General features: G+C 40.0%; 1 protein-coding gene across 7 annotated transcripts in view; it reads right to left on the bottom strand.

The window, feature by feature from the left end:
• The window catches only part of LOC134742436 (receptor-type guanylate cyclase Gyc76C-like), a 72,940-nt gene that overhangs the window by 10,730 nt on the left and 40,232 nt on the right, over window positions 1-21,978 (bottom strand). For 6 of the 7 annotated variants that reach the window (XM_063675578.1, XM_063675582.1, XM_063675580.1 and 3 more), the window contains exons 5-20: window positions 20,531-20,596; window positions 20,061-20,301; window positions 16,570-16,716; window positions 15,262-15,464; window positions 14,736-14,904; window positions 13,325-13,494; window positions 10,985-11,275; window positions 10,292-10,411; window positions 5,875-6,015; window positions 4,259-4,330; window positions 4,077-4,166; window positions 3,913-3,988; window positions 3,569-3,724; window positions 2,559-2,748; window positions 1,905-2,045; window positions 162-384 (exon numbers count right to left, since the gene is read on the bottom strand). In XM_063675578.1, the coding sequence (XP_063531648.1) occupies window positions 162-384; window positions 1,905-2,045; window positions 2,559-2,748; window positions 3,569-3,724; window positions 3,913-3,988; window positions 4,077-4,166; window positions 4,259-4,330; window positions 5,875-6,015; window positions 10,292-10,411; window positions 10,985-11,275; window positions 13,325-13,494; window positions 14,736-14,904; window positions 15,262-15,464; window positions 16,570-16,716; window positions 20,061-20,301; window positions 20,531-20,596 (2,496 nt within the window). Of the gene's footprint in view, window positions 1-161; window positions 385-1,904; window positions 2,046-2,558; window positions 2,749-3,568; window positions 3,725-3,912; window positions 3,989-4,076; window positions 4,167-4,258; window positions 4,331-5,874; window positions 6,016-10,291; window positions 10,412-10,984; window positions 11,276-13,324; window positions 13,495-14,735; window positions 14,905-15,261; window positions 15,465-16,569; window positions 16,717-19,782; window positions 20,024-20,060; window positions 20,302-20,530; window positions 20,597-21,978 lie in introns of those variants that run through there. The other variant, XM_063675583.1, reaches the window with a different exon arrangement.

Raw genomic sequence — 21,978 nt, 5'->3', positions numbered from 1 at the left:
ACAGCATCGAATTTATAGTACAGTCACCAGCAATAGTATGTAACTCTTCAAAGACCTCAAAAATATGTGACGCGCTCTTATTGCGCTACAAATAAGATCGCGTCAGATATTTTTGCGGCCTTCGTTGTGTAACATATTATTGCTGGTGGCTGTACACATACCACCATGTAAGCGTCGCCAATAGTTTCCACTTTATACACGTCATAGCCTCTAATAATTCTGTCAAACACGGTGTACAGGTCGTTGAGGAAGTTGACGACCTGCAGCGGCGTGCTCTCCGCAGACATGGCGGTGAACCCCACGATGTCACTAAAGTAGATCGTCACCGAGTCGAAGGATTCCGGCTCCACGCCTTCACCCGTCGTCAGTCGTCGCGCAACGGACCTGCAACAAATACCCACACGTATTACAGTAGTGCTATCGATATAAAACTAAACTATATCGCAAAACGATCTCCAAATATTTCAAGCCAATCCGTGAATAAATCCGTGCGAATAACCTACAACAAGTGAATTAATTGCGATGTTAGCGTCAAACGATACTTACTACATTAGTGTCAGAATCTACGTTCACTCGACTATTTAACTATGAGGCAAGGCCGATTGGCAATCTTTAAAAATAAAAATTACTGCTAGACTAAATACCATGCCAATTTAAGGAGCTATTTTAATTTTAAATTAACCTAAGCCCTGTTCAGAGAGAAGAAAAACGCCATCACCGAACACGTCTCTCGAAAACCGCCACAAAACCCAAAGCAAGCTCTACTACTACTCAAACTGTGTTAGAACAAGCGAGACTGCCTGCCGAGGCAGGGCATCTGCGAACCGACCAACTACCAGTAGGGAGTTAATTACCTCAAGACATTTTCACGACATTTCTATAATGGATTCAACCTCCACATCTGGAAAAGAACACAAGTACAACAAAGTGAATACATTTACAATTTTTATACAATAATGTACCACGGTTTACATCAAGTCCATGTCTTCGGTAGGAAACCTTGGCTGTGTATTTGTAACTAGTCCGGTGAGGGTACTAATAAAAGTGGCCAAGGTCTACGATTATTCACAGAGCTTTTCATCACAATTATTTAATTTATATTTAGATTTTGAGGGTGATTTATTTTAAAAGTTTTCTAACATATGTATTTAAACCACTTAAATTGAGCTAAGAAACAAAACCACAAAAATTGTAATTTTAATATACCACACATAACAAAACGAAGCATTTATACTTCATAAAAGACGTCACTATTCTTATATACATTTATATGAATTGCCAATTATAAAATATTTTATAATATTCGCTACAGAAAATACACCAAGTCATAGTGTCAGTATATGTTCCAATACGTATCTTCTTTATCCTGTTATCGCCATCCTGTTAGCTTTACTACTAGAAACGCAGTTATAAAAATTCGCCTTTCCCAAAATAATTGACATCAGTAAAACAAGTGTATTTTATATTTAATTATAAACGCATACTTAATTGAGCATGATAACTACTTAAATGTGAAGTAAAGTACATGTTGATGGATGAATCCAAATATCAGGTAACTGGACAAAATGTAAACCAGTGTGCACACTAAAGCGTCCGCCAATCGTCAGAGTTACACACCCCTGCTTCAGCTTGTTGTATTTGCGTTTTCCTTCTCTTTCTTGATTACAGCAATTTATTAGTAACTCGTAATGATGGGTTATATCTAACCAGATAGTAGTTTACATGCACACATTAAATTAACACAATTAGTGAAGCTGGGTTAACATAGTATGGAAGTTGACATTAGAACTTGATGTCGTGGACATTACTGTTTGGTATAATCGTAAGGGATAAAAGAAAATGTATCCATGTTGTACCTACCCAATAAATAAAGAGGTAAAGGTATGAGGTATTGCAATACATACTTTGGTAGCATTCTATGTAATAAATCTTCCGTCTTCTGCTTCTCTTCAAACAATAGCCTCGTTCTCTCATTGACTAGTTCTTCTAAATTATTAGCGTACTTCTCCATCATATCCATCATTTGGTCCATTATATTCCTAGACCTGAGAAGTGAAAACAACGTTATTAATGTATATACAAACGTACGTAATTTAAAATATGTGACGTTTCCAATTCAATCTTTATGGAAATAGCACCTTATTGACAAGCGACAATAAGTACCCTTTTGGTTGAGAATGGCACATATGGACTTTATAATTATTGTAATTGTTTTTTTTTTTCAATTGTGGTTTCAATTAATGTAATTTTTAAATTGAAGTTCCATTTTGGTGCCGTTACCAGGATATCGGTCGGTAGCAAAGGTGCATTGTTGCACAAAGGGATTTGGAAAAATGAGTATTCTAAGTAATCTTGTTGGTTAAACGTGTGAAATAATTTATCAGACATATAGAAGAGCACGGTGGGATATTGCCTGACTTTATTTTATGGAGCTTGTTGGCGCAATTTTACTAAATCTAGTATCACTTAAGTAATCAGTGATACAGCTTCCGACGTGAGCGTTCTTGATCAAAACACTTAGACATACAAAACAGAGCGAAGGCATTAGCGAAACGTACTTGCCGGACTTCATCTTCTTGAGCCGGTTACGCAACGTGACGAAATCTGGTCTTGCAGCCAGTTCCTCGGCCCAGCAGTCCTGCATGGTCTGCAGCACGTAATCGTCGGCCACGCCGACCAGGGCGCTCGTGTCGGGCCGGAACACTTCCTCGCCCTCAGTTCGGCCTCGCTTCACGCGCTCCACTATTTCTGTGTAGTCAATTAAATAGTTAGTACATAAATGGTATCATCTTATTTAAACTTCATTGAAACATTTAGCCCATGCAATGCCATTTTATTTTACAGCAACACGATTCTTTTTCTTAGACTTAAGATTAATAGATATACGATCAATGAATTTTTGGTCTTACTGTAAGATGATTACATAACATTTATAAATGCGGTAATAGCCTACAGAGCGCACTTAAGGTGCGGGATGAGATTTTTAAATCCGGTCCTTAACTACAAGGATTATCCCGTGCCTTTGAATGCCACAAGGGCATTATTACTAAGCCTAAAATCTGATCGTAAATATTTCTTTGATGGGAACTTACAAAACAAGGCGCCGATGTTATTTACTAAATTTCTTAAGAGTCCCCGGCAAGTTCGACCGATATTCACCTTCCCATACAAACGGTGTTTCGTTCTCATTTTAAAACTACGTGTTGGATTGTAATGAAACTTTGCACATACAATGGCATGAGGTATATTTAGGTCTGTAATTAGTTTATATGTATAGCTCTAGTATATAAAACAAACGAAATAGAGCAAAAACAAGTTTTGTATGAAGAACTTAAATTAGCTGTATTTTTTACTATTGTACCTGAAGCTACATAAACTAATTACAGACAAAGTACATAGTACAAAGTTTCAGAGTAATCTAGTCAGCCGTTTTAAATTGAGAGCGTAACTACGTTTGTATGGAGAACCGAGCTTGCCGGGGACTCTTAAAAGTATTATTGCTTCGAGAAGTGCTGGATCAGGACAAGTTTCGTGTCTTGGTTTTGGAGACATTCAGTTTACAACTTACCTTTGGGATCTAGGCTATTACCAAACGGCCCCTTGCGAGCGATGATCTCGTACAGTATGATGCCGAATGCATACACGTCGCCCTTCTGCGTACCGCCCACCGTGCCGTTTGGGTCGTCTAACTCCCGAAGCAGCTCTGGTGACTTCCACAGCAAACCTGGACAACCATAAGTTTGAATAGTGTCAATCAAAGCAGTACCATGATAACATCACACTATATAACTTTCATAACGAGAGTTACAGGTTTTGACAAATTTTAACGCACACACAAGGGTATTATTGCATTTTTCTTGAATTGAATCATACCAGCTCTGGTGAATCTACCTGTATGAAATATTAAATTACCTCTATAATATTGATGATCACCCATGAAACCAACTTCCGCAGAGTACCTTAATTCATGAAGACCAAAGTCAGTAACCTGTAAAATAAATAATTTACAGGACACGGCACAAGATAAAATTTATTGTTTAATTAATGTATCAAATGCGAAGAGAAGTAAGTATTACCTGGAGCATCCATCTTGAAGTAACTACACAATTCGAGGATTTGAGATTTCCGTGAAACACTAATGGAGAATTATGAATAAACGTCATACCCTGAAATAAACACATTTATAATGATTACTCTAGCTGGGGTATTTAATGGTAATAAATAAATAAGTTTAAAATTATTGAAAATTATACTACACCTTTATGAGATCATGTACTAATGATGATATGAACATTTGGTCCAATTTTATATCCTCATTTTCAATTATATCCTGGAACAATACAAAAATAAATATAGAGGACTTTGACCAGAAAATGTTTTCTCATTCTTCCACACAATATTAAAAACAAGTAACTGAACGCAATACGATAAAGTGAGATTGAGAGTCTGCAGCAGCAGAAATAGTTGACCCCCCCGCAAACAATCGCAGTTTTTGTTTTGGTTACTGTGAAAAACTTGAATATAGGAAACTTAGAAGAACTGCAGGTTGGTTGTTAATTGGCGCCAAATGTAAGGTCAAGTTTAAGTTTTCGATTTAGGCCACAAGGTGGCATACCCTATAAAACGAACGGAAGCGTGCATGAACTTTAGGGGACAAGTTAAGTTATCAATTTTGGTCACAAGGTTGCAGACTAGTGGCGTTATTCATGAACGCGATACTGGCCTAAATTAGCTATGAATTGAAATAGCAACTATTTGTCTTTATCTGTCATTTTGACTTATGTATTTGTAAGAAGGGGTAAAACATAATTAAACTAAATCAGGCCCGTAAAGTTTTAAGAATAAGGGGTTAAGTACTCATATACAAGCTCCCCTTGGCACGGTAGTCGGTGACGAGCAGCACCCGCAGCGGCTCCACCACGGCGCCGATGAACGAGTTGAGGTTGTCGTGCCATCTCCTCACGTCACATGTGTGACACGGTACTCTCATACAAGCTCCCCTTGGCACAGTAGTCGGTGACGAGCAGCACCCGCAGCGGCTCCACCACGGCGCCGATGAACGAGTTGAGGTTGTCGTGCCATCTGCTCACGTCACGTGTGTGACACGGTACTCACATACAAGCTCCCCTTGGCACGGTAGTCGGTGACGAGCAGCACCCGCAGCGGCTCCACCACGGCGCCGATGAACGAGTTGAGGTTGTCGTGCCATCTCCTCACGTCACGTGTGTGACACGGTACTCACATACAAGCTCCCCTTGGCAAAGTAGTCAGTGACGAGCAGCATCCGCAGCGGCTCCACCACGGCGCCGATGAACGAGTTAAGGTTGTCGTGCCATCTCCTTCACGTCACGTGTGTGACACGGTACTCACATACAAGCTCCCCTTGGCCCAGTAGTCAGTGACGAGCAGCACCCGCAGCGGCTCCACCACGGCGCCGATGAACGAGTTGAGGTTGTCGTGCCATCTCCTTCACGTCACGTGTGACACGGTACTCACATACAAGCTCCCCTTGGCACAGTAGTCAGTGACGAGCAGCACCCGCAGCGGCTCCACCACGGCGCCGATGAACGAGTTGAGGTTGTCGTGCCATCTCCTTCACGTCACGTGTGACACGGTACTCACATACAAGCTCCCCTTGGCACAGTAGTCAGTGACGAGCAGCACCCGCAGCGGCTCCACCACGGCGCCGATGAACGAGTTGAGGTTGTCGTGCCATCTCCTTCACGTCACGTGTGACACGGTACTCACATACAAGCTCCCCTTGGCACAGTAGTCAGTGACGAGCAGCACCCGCAGCGGCTCCACCACGGCGCCGATGAACGAGTTGAGGTTGTCGTGCCATCTCCTTCACGTCACGTGTGACACGGTACTCACATACAAGCTCCCCTTGGCACAGTAGTCAGTGACGAGCAGCACCCGCAGCGGCTCCACCACGGCGCCGATGAACGAGTTGAGGTTGTCGTGCCGCAGCTCGCGCAGCAGCCGCATCTCCTTCATCACGTCACGCGGAATGTCCTGCAGAGTTACGTCATCAATATTAGTTATGTAGAACTCAAATCAAATAATAGTCGGGGCGCGATTTACTACAGCCGAAGCAATTTGATAATTCCAAACATTAGTTACAATCCTTATTTGTGGTAGCGCCTAAGTAAGACGCGCCCAGAGTTTAGCTCTTGGATATAAATTAGATATAAGTTGTAACACTTCAACTAGAACGATGCTGAATACGAAAAATATTAAAGTAAAAACGTCTAATTTACGAAAATCTATGTGCTTGTCGGTCGAAAGGTAATCAATCAAATTTAATTCAAATTATATTCATAACGTGCAACAACCGTTAATAAATAAATTACTTCTATTTCTATGTATTAAAGACACTATGTTATACTTTAGCAAGATGTGCGTGTATAATATAAAAGTGAACAAGAAAATATAATAAAAATTAGATAAGACTGAAGTGGCACTGTATGTAGAAGGTTTTTACAATAAATATCTTTCTTTCTTTCTTTCATGACACATGCAATAAAGATAATTAGCACATGGGGGTAGCCCACTAATCCAGGGTCATTATGCAACTCCTCCTACTTATCAGTAAGTAAGTATAAGTAGCTCAGGAAGAGATCAAAATTTTACTATCGTGTACGTTTCTGTTCTCGGCAAGTTTTATAAACTGAATATTTTTTTACAGTACATATGGTGCTACTTTCTCGCACACGCGTCAAATAGCACTTTTTGTGCATATGTCGAAAGTTTAAAGGGCCATATGTACTGTAAAACGTTGTACGATACACGTGCGAGTAGGTGATTCACAACTCGTGTCGATTTAAAACACTCCCTGCGGTCGTGTTTTAATTTATCGCCACTCGTTTCGAATTTCCTCTTTTCCGCACTTGTATCGTAAATAACTATTACAATGCATGTGCTCAAAAAGTGAGTTTCCTACGGAGCCATATCATGCGGAAAGTACTACTTTTCCGCACTAGTGCTTTTTGTTTTCAATTTTTTTTTTACAGTACATATGGTGCTACTTTCTCGCACTAGTGCGGAAAAGAGCACTATTCCGCACTAGTGCTTTTTGTTTTCAATTTTTTAATAATTAAACTTATTTGCCATGATATGTTTTTTTTATTTACTCGCACAATGCATAGTAATAGTACATTATGATACAAGTGTGCTAAGTTGGTCATTACACACGAGGCAATATTGTGCGCGCGAGCTGTAAGCGAGCGGGCAATAAGAAGGCCGATGTGTGTAATGACCAATGCACACGAGTTTCATACGACGTTTTTCAACACACTTGCGAGAAAAAAATAGTAGATTGTGTCACAAGGGAGCAAAATGACATATTTACGGCGAGGGCGTACAATTGAATCCTAAACGAAGCGAAGGATTCTAACATAGAATCCTGAGCGTAGTGAGGGATTCAAGTGTTAACGCCCAAGGTGAAAATAATTTTGCTACCATGTGACACATACTGCTTTTCACATCACCTATGAGGAAATTACATACATATATTAGGTTTCAAAACATTATTGTTTTAAGCAAAAATCGATACGGACAGTGCCAAAAATATGTATACACGACCTTAGTATAAATTAAATTAAATTAAATTAAATAATCATTTATTTAGAGTTTTGAATGATTCACGGTTAGTTTCACTAGACTTATATTAGATATTAGATATAGACCGTGATTACCTTTTGTATTATTTGTGAGCTCCCGATATTTCGACGCAGTTACATGCATCATGTTCACGGGTGACTGAAGATAGCGGGTGGGTGTCAAAGTTGTGTAGACAGCGCTCTGTCTACCCTCATTCTTGCGCGTCGGCTGCGTTCACTTTCAACGTTACCAACGGTCGCATTCACACTTGTTGTTCCGGTCGCGTTCACACTCGTTGGTCTGTCCAAACACACTACACTCACGGTGTCACTACGCGTGTTTGATTCGGATATCACTGGTCACAAACTGGTGGTGGTGGGAGCTCACAAATAATACAAAAGGTAATCACGGTCTATATCCCGGTCAATATAAGTCTAATCATTTATTTTCAGGCATGGCCCATAGAAGTGTATAGGTAGGTAGATACATACTTCTGGCACTTTGTCCGTATCGATATTTTCAGACGTGACTGTACTGACAAATTAAAAGTACCTACAGCTCATAATTATGTACCTAATATATTTTCAAAGACAGCAGCAAACACCTAAAATGATACAATGAAAATCAAGTACATTATTTTTGTAGATTTTTCTGGTAACAAATTAATAGCTCTTACCCCTTTGAACCAAATCTTCGGAAAAACACTACCTATATGATATGATATGATATGATTTATTTATCTCACAATATACAATTGCACTTAAAATTACACATGGTAAATTCTTAGGAATTTATATTGTATGAAGACTGATATCACTTATATTTATTATTATAAAGTTATTGATTTAAACTAAGTATTTACAAATTTATACACAATACAGAACCGCATAATTATGGTTTGTGAAATATTTGTGCAAAACTTTTTAAATATAAACTTTTTAAATTGCATAGACAAGTATGGCTGCGTTTGAGGAGACCTAAAATGTCAAAATAAAAATTAAATTATTAAACTAATGTTTTTTTACGTTTCTTTGTAAATATTACGCTAATTAATGAATTTACTTAATTTAAATATGCTACTTACGCTAATTACATTTATTGTTTACAATTACAACAAAATATTATTTAAGTTAGAAAAATTGTATGCACGTAATCGATTATAAAGAAATTGTAATCGATTATATGCATACTAATTTCATATGTCTTTGTGTCAATATTTCATACTGGCAACAAAATGTCCTTGAACAGAAAAGTGCCACTTTGATCCCTCCTAGCAGGGAAGAAAAGTTCCCTTTTCGAATAGGTGATGTGAAAAGCAACTCATATTAATCAAATTTTAATAGTTAAAACAGTTAGTATTGTGTGTTTCATCCCACATACTCGTACTGCCGGCCGGCCCTCGCTCGCCCCGGCCGCGGGCGGCGCGGCGGGCGGGCCGGCCGGGCCGCGCACTGCGCAGGCGCGAGGAGCGCGCCCGTGCCCGCCAGTCCGACCAATTTTAAGAGAGGTATGAGCACTGTGAATGACATCTCGCTTTGTGTGGTAGGGCACAGGACAGCGGATGTCATTCCAGATCTAGAGCAGAGCCCAACTGGGGAAGTACCTCCACCTTACAGAAAACCGCAGCCAAATAACACTAGACCCTACTCATAGTGTTGTGTTCCTGCCGGTAAGTAAGGTTGCCAGAGCTCAACGAGGGAGAGGAGTGTTAGGGTCGGCAACGCGCGTGTAATATCTCCGGTGTTGCAGGCGTCCATAGGCTACGGTAACTGCTTACCATCAGGCGGGCCGTATGCTTGATTGCCACCGACCTGGTATAAAAAATAAGGCTCCCTTTCCATGCATATTATTAGCAATCAGTTAGCTTCTTAACTCAGTCGGATAATATAATGAAAAAGCACGAGTGGAATAATACACTGAAAGAGAACGCGTGTTTAATATCTAGGATTATGAGCCAAAAATCGGTGGAATAAAAACGTCGTTTTGAGCAAGTGTGTTGAAAAACATTGTATGATACACGTGCGTAAAGATGATTTTCGCACTTGTTGCATAATAGTTATTTACGATACAAGTGCGGAAAAGAGGAAATTCGAAACGAAAACTACCCATTCGCACGTGTATCGTAAAACGTTTTACAGTACATATGGCCCTTTAAACTTTCGACATATGCACGAAAAGTGCTATTTGACGCACTAGTACGAGAAAGTAGCACCATATGTACTGTAAATAGCTAAATAAAAAGTGACCAAGGCCTCCAGTGCCCCAGGCTGGAATCGAACCAGCGTCCTCCGCTATCGTGGCAGGTGCCTGTGCCATTCGGCTACCGGGACACGGCGGCATAGGTCGAGTTTTTCCAAGCATATGCACTTCTTACTGAAGGCTTATGGCGCCCCCTGGGCATCCCTAAGGTAGAACAGTATGGTTCGACCTTCCAACTGAATCATCCATGTGAGACCGAGCTAGCGAGATGGCGCTGCCAATACCCATGGCGTTATTCATAAACGCGTTACTGGCCTGAATTAACTATGAATCGTTTGTCCTTATCTGCCGTTTTGACATATGTAATTTGTAAGAAAGGGATAAAAAATGTATTTATCTATAGGTACATTAATTACGCCATCAGCAATGACACACACCAGTTTCGTTTTCTAGAAATACAAATTAAGGGAGAAATCCAGAATAAACTTACTTTCTTTTTGGAGAACTTCAATTCCTTAATTCTAACAACATTGCCTCTGTACTGAGCGGTCTCCGCGAATATCTGGGGACAGCATCGGCTCTCGCACGATATACCGCTCGCTAAACTTAACTGAAATAAAATAAATACATGTGCATCACTTGTTTTGTCCCATACCAAATCTCTAGTAAAGTTAAAAGTTCGATTGACCAACATTCAATAGCTGAACAAGTCATTCAAATTTATTTGCTTTGAAAAGCCGATTGTATAGTTTAACTTTTAATAAAAAATACCGTATCAAATAATCGACTTTATTGTCTAGAAAAGAACGTTTAAATTTTTATGACAGACGCAAATATAAGTAAATGATTTTGTTCTGAAACGATTTCCTGTCCCAAAATTGAAACTAATATTAAAGATAATAACTGAATAAGCAGTTATCCCCCTAAGGCCTATGATACATGAATAATTTGGCAATTAAATTTGAAATCAATAGTGGAAATAATAAGGTTGAATTTATTTTGTTTTGAAACGAATGAAACAAAAGAAATGAAACTGTTGCCATTGAAATCAATCCATTAAATATATTGAATGTATTTTAGCCCATTGAAATTGGTTTAGATTTTATTGGAGTAATTGGTACTATAGGTAGAGCCATGGGCCTTAGAAGGTTAAGTCACACTTACATTAAGCCTCTACACGTACCTTACTAGGTGACCAGACTAATCCACTGCCATAATATCCATTGATATCCTGCGAATCTATCTTCCAGAGTAGACCCTCTATCTCCTGCTCGATCTTCCACTTGCGGTAAATGCTAATAGTAACGACTAGAGTACAGAATAGCGTGACGGCCAGCGTCCCGGCGACCACTAGGGCGGTGATCTGGGAGTCGTCTTTGGGACACTTCTCGTTTAGGAAACCACATGAGGGCTCATCCTCAGGTTTCACGTTGTCGGGCCAGTCGATTTGGATGCGCGGGTTCGTTTTATATTCCTGAAATCATGGAAATAGGTCTATTTACTTAATGCTTATTGCTAGCCTTTCTCCCCAAACGTCTTGTCTGGTTGCTCTTGGCATAGGCCTCTCCCATATTCCTCCACGAGCCTCTGTCCAGAGCATGTCTTCTCCACAAAGCTCCAGCCACCTGCCTGAACTCGTCTTCCCATCTCATCAAATAATCGACGTAAACCACACAACGAAAAAACTAAAGTGGAAGTGGACTGGCCACATGCTCTGAGATAAAAGAGAAAAATGGTCAAAAGACATCACAACAAAAAATGAGATGGGAAGACGAATAGGTCTATTTAGAAACGCACAAGTATGAAGATATTTAAGTTTTTTTTTTCATGTGAAAGGTAGTTTCAACTAGCATTTTTCAGTAGACATTAAAACACTGAAAATCAACGTCAACAACTGGAATGGAAGGACAAGTTAAAATTAAAATGACATAGACAGCTCATAGACACATTTCATGTTATGACTCATGGAGACTGTATAAAGGAGCCAAATGTATGAAAAGTGTCCATCAAAAAACAGTAATTAGGCGGCGCCACCATGCACCGAAATACTACCAAAAACAACCTACGTAATTTGGTCGGGTTATTTGTTGCCTTATATGGTTCATGTTATACTCATGTCCCAGAGCCTAACTAGCGCTACCGGAGAGATTAGGAACTATTATTTAAAGCTTAACGCGGTCACTTTTACAACAATTCTGCCATAAGAGATTGCGATCCTTTCTATACCATCCATATTATGACTATTGAATATACATTTGACAGTTCGTTTTAAGGGACTACGCGAACCAACAATGTAAACACGTGTTTCAGTTGTTTCCTGTTATGTCCTGGACGTGCCACGCCTGGCATTAGACTAGTCATTAGGTATGCACCTTTGATTACTTAGCATTAATTATATATTTATTATATTAGCGAAAGAGGTATGTCAGGATCGTAGCAAGTGGAAATCCGTGGTCTCTGCCTACCCCTCCGGGAAATAGGCGTGATTATATGTATATGTATGTAATTATATTATTACATTTACATTACAGATGAGAGTATCTTCGTTTACGCGTAGTTAATCAAATGTGAGGTCACCTAGTCAAAATATTAATGTCAGAACTTAATAAGTACATAAATTATAGGGCATAGAGTTGGAGACGGGCAGTTATAAAGAGCATATTTATTTTTACATCACTATAAAAATAATTCGTTTCATCTATTATTTCTATTTTCGCTCGAAACAGTTTGTTACTTTCGCATACGGGACGTCCTAGCGTGGAGTCCTAGCGTAGAGCGCCTCTGACACCTTGGAGAATTAAATTTCAGAATCAAATATACTCTACACACTAAACTCCATTTGTCCTACAACTCTAACTTCTCAGTTACGTTAGGGATGAAGCATATCGTCGACTGCTGTTGCTAGCCAACCGAGTCTTGAACGCCAATAACGCCCACATCGACGCCATAATTGTCAGTTCCACTGCTGGGCACAGACCTACTATAGGACAAATCTGACGAAAGGGTTAAGGCTATCACTATACTCACAGGGAATCATGCTGTAGGTGCAGTTGACGTCATCATCGCTGAGGTTGGCCGAGCGCGCCTTGAACCACACGGAGCATCGGACAGTATCACTATACTCACAGGGAACTCGCGGCTGCTCTGCTGGAAGTGCCAGAGGGGGATCATGCTGTAGGTGCAGTTGACGTCATCATCGCTGAGGTTGGCCGAGCGCGCCTTGAACCACACGGAGTATCGGACAGTATCACTATACTCACAGGGAACTCGCGGCTGCTCTGCTGGAAGTGCCCGAGGGGGATCATGCTGTAGGTGCAGTTGACGTCATCATCGCTGAGGTTGGCCGAGCGCGCCTTGAACCACACGGAGCATCGGACAGTATCACTATACTCACAGGGAACTCGCGGCTGCTCTGCTGGAAGTGCCCGACGGGGATCATGCTGTAAGTGCAGTTGACATCGTCATCGCTGAGGTTGACCGAGCTTGAACCACAAGGAGCACCGGACAGTATCACTATACTCACAGGGAACTCGCGGCTGCTCTGCTGGAAGTGCCCGACGGGGATCATGCTGTAGGTGCAGTTAACGTCATCATCGCTGAGGTTGTTGGCCGAGCGCGCCTTGAACGCGAGCACCGAGAAGTTACCCTCGGAGTCGGCCCGCTCGTCGAGACGAATCATCATTCCGGAGACACCTGCAATCATTCATTCAATAGAATAGAATAGAATAGAAGAGATTTATTCAGAAAACGCTTAAATTTTGGTATTACATAGACAACAGAACAATTTATTATTAATAAGCGTCACTGAAAGGGTCTCCACTCAGCTTAATGTCAAGATACCAGTTATGGATCTCGACGCTGGGCTTCCGTGGAAACCCTTCCGAGAGAGCGCAACTACACGCTAAAGTACATAATATACACAATACTACATATAGTAAAGGACTTTTTTCGTGATGATTTTAAGAAGGATTGCTACTGTTGTTTTCATGGAATAAAAATTTAAGGAATACAAACATAGACGCGTCTTAGTAACAACGATCCGTTAATTACAAGTACAGCAAGGTTAACGCGCTATTAAAGTTGCATATTGATTGCATTGAATATGTTTTAAGTTTAGCTACTACATTTTTCAGCGATAATATTGACTAATATAATATAAAATATTTTTATCTTTATGCTGGTGGCGTCCATGATTTAAATAACTAGTTTTTTTCACTTCTCATGCTCGTAAAGTTCTCCTTTGTGCTAGATGTCGGCTGCACAAAATGCTACTTTTATGCTCTAGTGCACAAAGTATTTTTTTTATAAAGACTAAGACAATCAAATCACTACCATAGAACACAATAAAACATAATCGGATAATATTGTTATTCCACTTAATTTGGCCCGTTTTTTTAATAATCCGTGTTTTATATATTACTAAATTATTAAAATCTTACAATACAGCATAGTTATTACAGAAATAAACTACAAAATGTAGTTATAATTTGGCAGTATGAATAAAGACTTAAAGCCCCTCCACACGAATTGCGGCGCGAAGCCGTGAACGCGAGTGTGGACAGTTCGCTAATCAGCGAAATCGACACCACACTCGCGTTCGCGGCTTTGCGCCGCGATTCGCGCACGAGTGTGCAGTGGGCTTAAGGTAAATATGACGTGTTAAAAATTAAAAAAAAAAAGAAAAAAAATGTATTTTATTTGTTTGCCATTGTTTTATTTTACCCACAATCGAAGTGAAAAGCAGCGTGTATTAACTCAGGCACAAACGCCTATTTTTATCCTCGGCTATATTGGTCCTCGCTGCCGCTCGGACCAATAAATTGCCTCGTGTGATTGTCAATCGCTTTGTGCTCTTGTTGTACAATCTACTATTTTTTAGTAGGTTGTAGACCAACACAGTCTCTAGATACACCTCAAGTATGTAGATAACTTACTTTTATAAGGCGTCGACTCGATCATTTTTGCTACTATTCGTGAACCATTCCTTGAGATGGTCATCACTTTCTCATACGTCAGATTCTTTTCCTCTCTTAATAGTTTATCCAACGCCTTCGCGTAAAGTTTCACAGAGTCGTACAAGTATGCGGCGTAAATGGAAACGAACTGAAAAACGAAAATGCTATTGTTAAACTGATTGTAAATAAGATGATCCAGTTGAAAAAGTTGTACTCTATAAGGTACATGTCGACGCATATCTAAGTTATCTAAGTGCTCAACATTTGGTAGACTGTTTAAAATTTATTCTGCTGCTGTCATTAATCAAATTTTGTTACGATTTGGCGTATAAATAATAAAAAGATGAGAATAATTCGTTCTATAAAATTGGTAATGGCAGTGGTTGAAACGCTTCGCGACCCGCCCCAAGGGGGTCGATAGAGGACTAGTTCTATACATATTTGACTGAATAAGAGATCTGATCCTTTGATAGAGCCGTTTAATCAAGTGAATATTCAAAATTACCTTTGTAAATTTATTTCCAAAAATGGTCGGCAATCCCAAATCGAACGGTTTCATGGTGTTGTACTTCCGTACCCTATTCGTAAACGTTTCGTACGAACTGTCTGGCTCGGAGGATACCACCACTAGCAGCGATTGCGCTCGCTTTTTGAACTCGCCCGTGAATACGTGTTCGCAACCGGGCTGTGAACCCCGGTCCTCGGTCTCTGAAAGTAAACATATGTTACCATAAAACTAAAACCTATAGGAACGCGAGCTAGGCAACTGGTGTGCGTGGCGGTTAAATGTTAGACCTCAGAACAGGAAGCCCACGGCGACTTTTGGAAGAAATCCCTTATAGGGATAAGCTCGCCTTTGTACCTAAATTTATATGAATTTCATGTTAACAATTTTTGTTTTGTACAATAAAGTGATTTACTACTACTACTACTTTTGCGGCGCATTTCGAGAACGCATAGACCTAAATCATAAATGTTTATTGCAAACCATGGTACATATGTTGTTACAGATGATAAAGTTTCACATGGACCCTGACATATACATATATTCTTAAAAATAGTTCTTAAAGCTAGTTTTTAAAACTAATGCAATGGCGTGGAGAACAATTTTGCCATTATAGATGCTGGTCTTCCAGTTAACGCCATACTGTCACGTTCTTTAGAAATGTGACGCTATAAGTTAATGCAAAAGCGCGTTTCTGGTAAGAGTTGAGTCACCGAAGACTAAACCTTTAGACGACCGGTTTGGCCTAGTGGGTAGTGACTCTGCCTGTGAAGCCGATGGTCCTGGGTTCGAATCCCGGTAAGGGCATTTATTTGTGTGATGAGCACAGATATTTGTTCCTGAGTCATGGGTGTTTTCTATGTATTTAAGTATTTATATATTATATATATCGTTGTCTGAGTACCCATAACACAAGCCTCCTTAGGCTTACCGTGGGACTTAGTCAATCTGTGTAAAAATGTGCTATAATATTTATTTATTTATTTATTTAGAGACCGAATCGATTTGAAAAATGTCCTGTATCACAATACTTTTTTGTTTAATTATAAGTAAATGTAGTATCACACTAGCTTTAACGCGTAGTTGTATCTAGAAGTCATTCCAAAACTATAGCCAACTACTATAAAATTGAACAATTGTAAATATAGTTTGTCAAAGGACTGTCTGATTTCAAACATAGACAGAGAGAATCATACTATATTTGTCTTACACTAGTACTAGCACCCAAAAGTATAGTTTTTTTTTGTTCTTATTTACTGACGATTTGGTTTGATCAACTATATAAATAGAAGAAATAAAAATACTTACTGATTAAATACTTCATAGCTTCTTTAGGCGAATAAGTTATCATATCGACGAATATGACCATGTACTGGCCATTAACAAATAACTGCAAAGATTCCATGGCCTGCATCATGTCGATTAATCCCGACGTTGATCCCAAAAACACGTATACTGAAATATAAATAAGATAAAATAAGATAAGATAAAATTTATTTCATTGAAAAATATCCAAAAATAAAAACAATCTAACATAACATAATTTACATAATAGACTAACATTTTTAATACTATTTCAAGACAGTATTAATTATTACATACAGATGTTTGAATTGACGCACTAAATCAACACTCCTATAAACTGACAGTTGGAGGTCTCTATATCAGTTATGCGAACTACATGGTGCTTCTGAGCGCCTCGGGCTGTAACATGCGTAGGTTGCTCAAGGTATGAGAGAACTACACCGTGTCCAATAAGTACGAATACAGTACAAATACTTATTGAATAAAATGAATGTACGAATAGTTACTACAATTAAAATTATATTTTATTAATGGCACACTTATATAATATATTTACAACAAATGTTTCGGAATAACTATAACATAACATAAGTTTCGACTTTTTTTACCAGCCTCAAACGCTTCTCGAATGAATCACACGCAGCACGCACCATTTCCATTGGCATTTCGTCCCAAATACGCTCGATAACCTTTTTGAAATGATCCAGGTTTATGATCATGCAGTTTCGAAAGCATGTACGACCATACAAAATAATCTAATACGTTCCTACACACATGACTAACTTTTCAAGTTTTCATCCTTATAATAAAAAAATCTAATAGGTACGTTCAAGTCTGGAGAACTGGGTGGCCATTCATGTTTCGGCAAAAAATCTGTCAAATTAGCCTAACACCAAGCTTGAACAGCATTTGCCGTGTGTGAAAGAGCTCCGTCTTGTTGCAACACATAATATTCATTCCCAAACATGCATTTTAAATTTGTTGCAAAACCTCGGTTGCTCGGTTTTATAATAAAGTGTGTTAATTTTAACGCCTTTATTTATAAATAGTAAAGGTAGTTTACCCGTCTTACATACTGCACCCCACACAATGGTAAGCTCTGGAACCTAGGAATTTTTTTCTGGTTATCCGGAATGTCTTCTATCCGTGGTGCCCACAATCGATCATTTTGGGCATTATGAGGCTGTTCTAACACAAACGTGCTCGTGCGATAGCTCGAAGGTTTGCGGGGGAGTAAAGATCACTCTCTTTAGAACGTTCTGTACTTCCCTGTTTACCTGCAGCCTTTGGGTTCAGTATTCGCAACGGGCCTATAGGGCCCTTCGAGTCCAATATAATAACGCGTTCCGGGTGATGATGGGACTGCCTCGCTTCTGTAGCGCATCAGGGATGTTTGCTGAGGCGCGCGTCGATTGTTTTAAGGCGACCTTGCGTGGGCGCGCTGCATACCTGGTGCGCCTGTTGCGGGACAGCCCCAACACCATCTTGAAAATGATAGCGGATAAAAAATACTGCCCCATAATTCTCCACTGTGAGGGACTACATCATCATCATATCAGCCCTTTATCGCCCACTGCTGAGCATAGGCCTCTCTTCCAGTACGCCACTTGTCCCGGTCCTGAGCTAATCTCATCCAGAAGTGACCCGCAATCTTCCGGATGTCGTCCACCCAACGAGCCAACGGACGCCAGGGGCTTCTTTCATTCGAAAGCGGCCACCATTCCGTTAACATTTTAGTCCACCTGCCATCACTCTGCCTAGCAACATGTCCCGCCCAACTCCATTTTAGTTTGGTAATGGCGAAACCAACGTCTTGCACCTTGGTGCGTCGACGGATCTCGACATTCCTTACTCGATCTTGAAGCTTGATACCGAGCATGGCGCGCTCCATGGCTCTATGGGACTACACTCCCTACAAGTGTGATACAGTGGTAGCTAAAATTGAATAGTCTGGCTACCACTGTATTATACCTATCTTTCATTAATGTGTTCATGTGTTATCCTACATAATGCATGGAATGATTAATTGTAAGTACGTATTATCATTATTCAAGTTCAAGTACTCTTGTCTCCAAGTAAACATACCTTTGCTATAAAATAAACCTGTATTATTCTTAACCCTTACAAGCCCTTAATTCTGCTTTGTAGTACAATGCAATGCACGATGGCTACATGTTAGTCCAAGACTATACCAGACTGTCTCACAACATAAAACAATCATTAACTGTGATTTGAAATAGTAATTTGTTTTACAAGGGGGCAAAGTTGTTGTTTAACCTCTCGTGCTAATTCCAAAATTCAAACCACGAGCGCAGCGAGTGGTTCGCAAAGTGGAATCTTAAGCCTTGCGAGGGTTTCAAGGCACGAGGGTTAAACAAATTTTGCCCCCGAGTGAAACACAATTTTTTTACCACACCAACAAACACAATTACAAACAACAAACACAATGTATGTTGTAAATGAATGAATAAATAAATGAAACACAAGGAAAATACTAACTGTAAAATATAAAAAAAAAACAAATCCATTCGAAATGAATGTTTTTAAATATTTGAAAGTCAATTCTAACATCCCACATAAGGAAACTACTCAAAATTTGCATTTGATATTTACTTTGCCACACATGTGGATAAAATGCAACTTTCTCATCAGTTTTTGAACAATCAGGAGAGCCTTTACCAGCTGGTGTGGTGAAAATGCATTTAATGTGGCCATGAGTAGATTGGGGCAGTACTACCCAAGTAACACATAACATTATAGACTGTATTAATTTTTAACAAGCAGAAACGTCTGCGATCGATGCTATTAAGCTTAGAATAAATTTAAAAGTGGATCAATTACTGCCTTGGGTGAGACTTGAACTCACGGCCTCTGGATCGATACTCCAGCGCTCTGCCAACTGAGCCACCAAGACCTCATCCATAGTCAGCAAATCTTCCCACTATATGGGTCTAGGGGACCCTAGCGACATCTACCGCTCAGTTGCAGTCAGGTGGCTCAGTTGGCAGAGCGCTGGAGTATCGATCCAGAGGCCGTGAGTTCAAGTCTCACCCAAGGCAGTAATTTATCCACTTTTAAATTCATTCTAAGATTATAGACTGTCTCGGAGTTGACTGGGTCATTAGTGTCATTACTGTAAAATTCGTTTTTCAAAACGCGGCGAAAGCGTCTTGGTGACGTCGTTGCTTGTTCTTGTATTTAATGAGTACACCTTTCTCCGAGTCCTATTCTTGGTGTCCTGTATGAACTGGTACCAGAAACCGGGCGCGCAGCAGGCCATCTTCTCGGAGCAGCAGTTGAAGCCCTCGATGACCGGCCGCTGGTGGTTGACGGTCATGTTGTTCTTCTTGGCGTGGTTCTCCAACGTCAGCGCTACCGTCACCCATGACTCCTCGTATACTATGCTGAACTTGTTCCAACGGTAGTAGCGTAGTAGCGCCATTACTGATTTGGTAGCTTAAAGAGAAATCTTATTTATTTTTAAGTATACTCACTCCGAGTCCTATTCTTGGTGTCCTGTATGAACTGGTACCAGAAGCCGGGCGCGCAGCAGGCCATCTTCTCGGAGCAGCACTTGAAGCCCTCGATGACCGGCCGCTGGTGGTTGACGGTCATGTTGTTCTTCTTGGCGTGGTTCTCCAACGTCAGCGCTACCGTCACCCATGACTCCTCGTATACTATGCTGAACTTGTTCCAACGGTAGTAACGTAGTAGCGCCATTACTGATTTTGTAGCCTAAAGAGAAATCAAATTGTATTAAATAGCAAACAACACAAAGAAAATACACACTGGGAAACGAACTCTGTGACTTGGTTACCAAGCTAACATTTTGACCACTCAATCATTGAATAGTTTACGAAAATATAGAAATTTATTACCGTTTCTCGCAAAAATTGTTTCAAAAATACAGCTTTCCAGTTCTATGGGATATATATACTCAGTATGTCAATATTCTTGTGTTTACCTGTGTGTCTGGAGGTTCCAATCTGGCAAAGTTAGGGATGGTTGAAGTTTGGTAGTCGGAACATTTCTGAAAAGAAAACGTTCAGGAAACATGAGCAAGACCAACCCTACACACTCAGTAAATGTTAATAGATCGCTCACTATCGTATGTGAAACAACAACAATTTTTCCTGTTATCATTTACTGAATGCGTAGGGTTGATCCTGCTCACGTCTCCTGAATTGCCCTGTGTATGAATGTTCAGGAAAAACATAAAATTGTACTTGTCACATTAGACGTACTTCTCTCTTAATAATGTTATCTAGTTAGGGTTCCGTACCCAAAGGGTGAAAACGGGACCCTATTACTAAGACATCGCAGTCCGTCCGTCCGTCTGTCACCAGGCTGTATCTCATTAACCGTGATAGTTAGACAGTTGAAATTTTCACAGATGATGTATTTCTGTTGCCGCTATAACAACAAATACTAAAAACAGAATAAAATAAATATTTAATTGGGGCTCCCATACAACAAACGTGATTTTCTTGCCGTTTTTTGCGTAATGGTACGGAACCCTTCGTCCGCGAGTCCCACTCGCACTTGGCCGGTTTTTTTTACTTAATCTTTGGCTGTATGTTACGAATCCGGCTACCACGTGACAGGCATAGCCTAGTGTGGGGCCACAGGACATTGACAAATGTTAATAAGGTTTTTTCTTCTAAATAAACAAAATCTTATTCTCATTTACTGACAAGGATAACTGTAATAATGTGTTGCCTAAATTATATTTAATGAACTAAGCTATTTACCTAGTCGGCTCATAAGTTCTGTCATATACATAGTATCAAATAAAATCAAAAGTTTAAGTTTATTCCGTATAATTTGTAAAGCGTTTGAAAGCTTTAAACTAGAGAATCTAAATGTATAACATTTATTCAAAATGACCGCCATAATTATCTACACAGGCTTGAAGTCTTCGTAGCCAGTCGTCAATGGATTCACGCACCACTTTCATGTCGATATTGGCCACTGCCGTAGCAAGAGATTTTTTCAGCGAGTCTAGATTTGCATGAGGTTTTGAGCACACCTTTTCCTCTAAATACTGCCATATTTTATAGTCTAAAGGATTAAGATCTGGGCTAGAGGAGGGCCAATCTTCATGCCGTATAAAGTCGATTTTATTGGAGGCGAGCCAGGCTTGTGTAGACTTTGCCTTATGGGCTGGAGCAGAGTCCTGCTGGAAAACCCAATGCTGGTTTAGAAACATCGTATGGGATAGTGGTTTCACAATATTAGTCTACACCGTGTCTTGGTACACTTTGGCACTAGTTTTTACTCCTTTCTCACAAAAATGCATACTAGTGACGCCCGCATAAGAAACTCCCAGCCAAACCATCACAGATGAAGGGTGATGACCTCTTTGAATACGGGGAATGCTATTAGACGCTTCTTTACTATTGCGAGCGTACA

The sequence above is a fragment of the Cydia strobilella genome, chromosome 6 (assembly GCF_947568885.1).
Source record: "Cydia strobilella chromosome 6, ilCydStro3.1, whole genome shotgun sequence".
NCBI lineage: Eukaryota > Metazoa > Arthropoda > Insecta > Lepidoptera > Tortricidae > Cydia > Cydia strobilella.
This window is presented reverse-complemented; position numbering and strand designations above follow the sequence as displayed.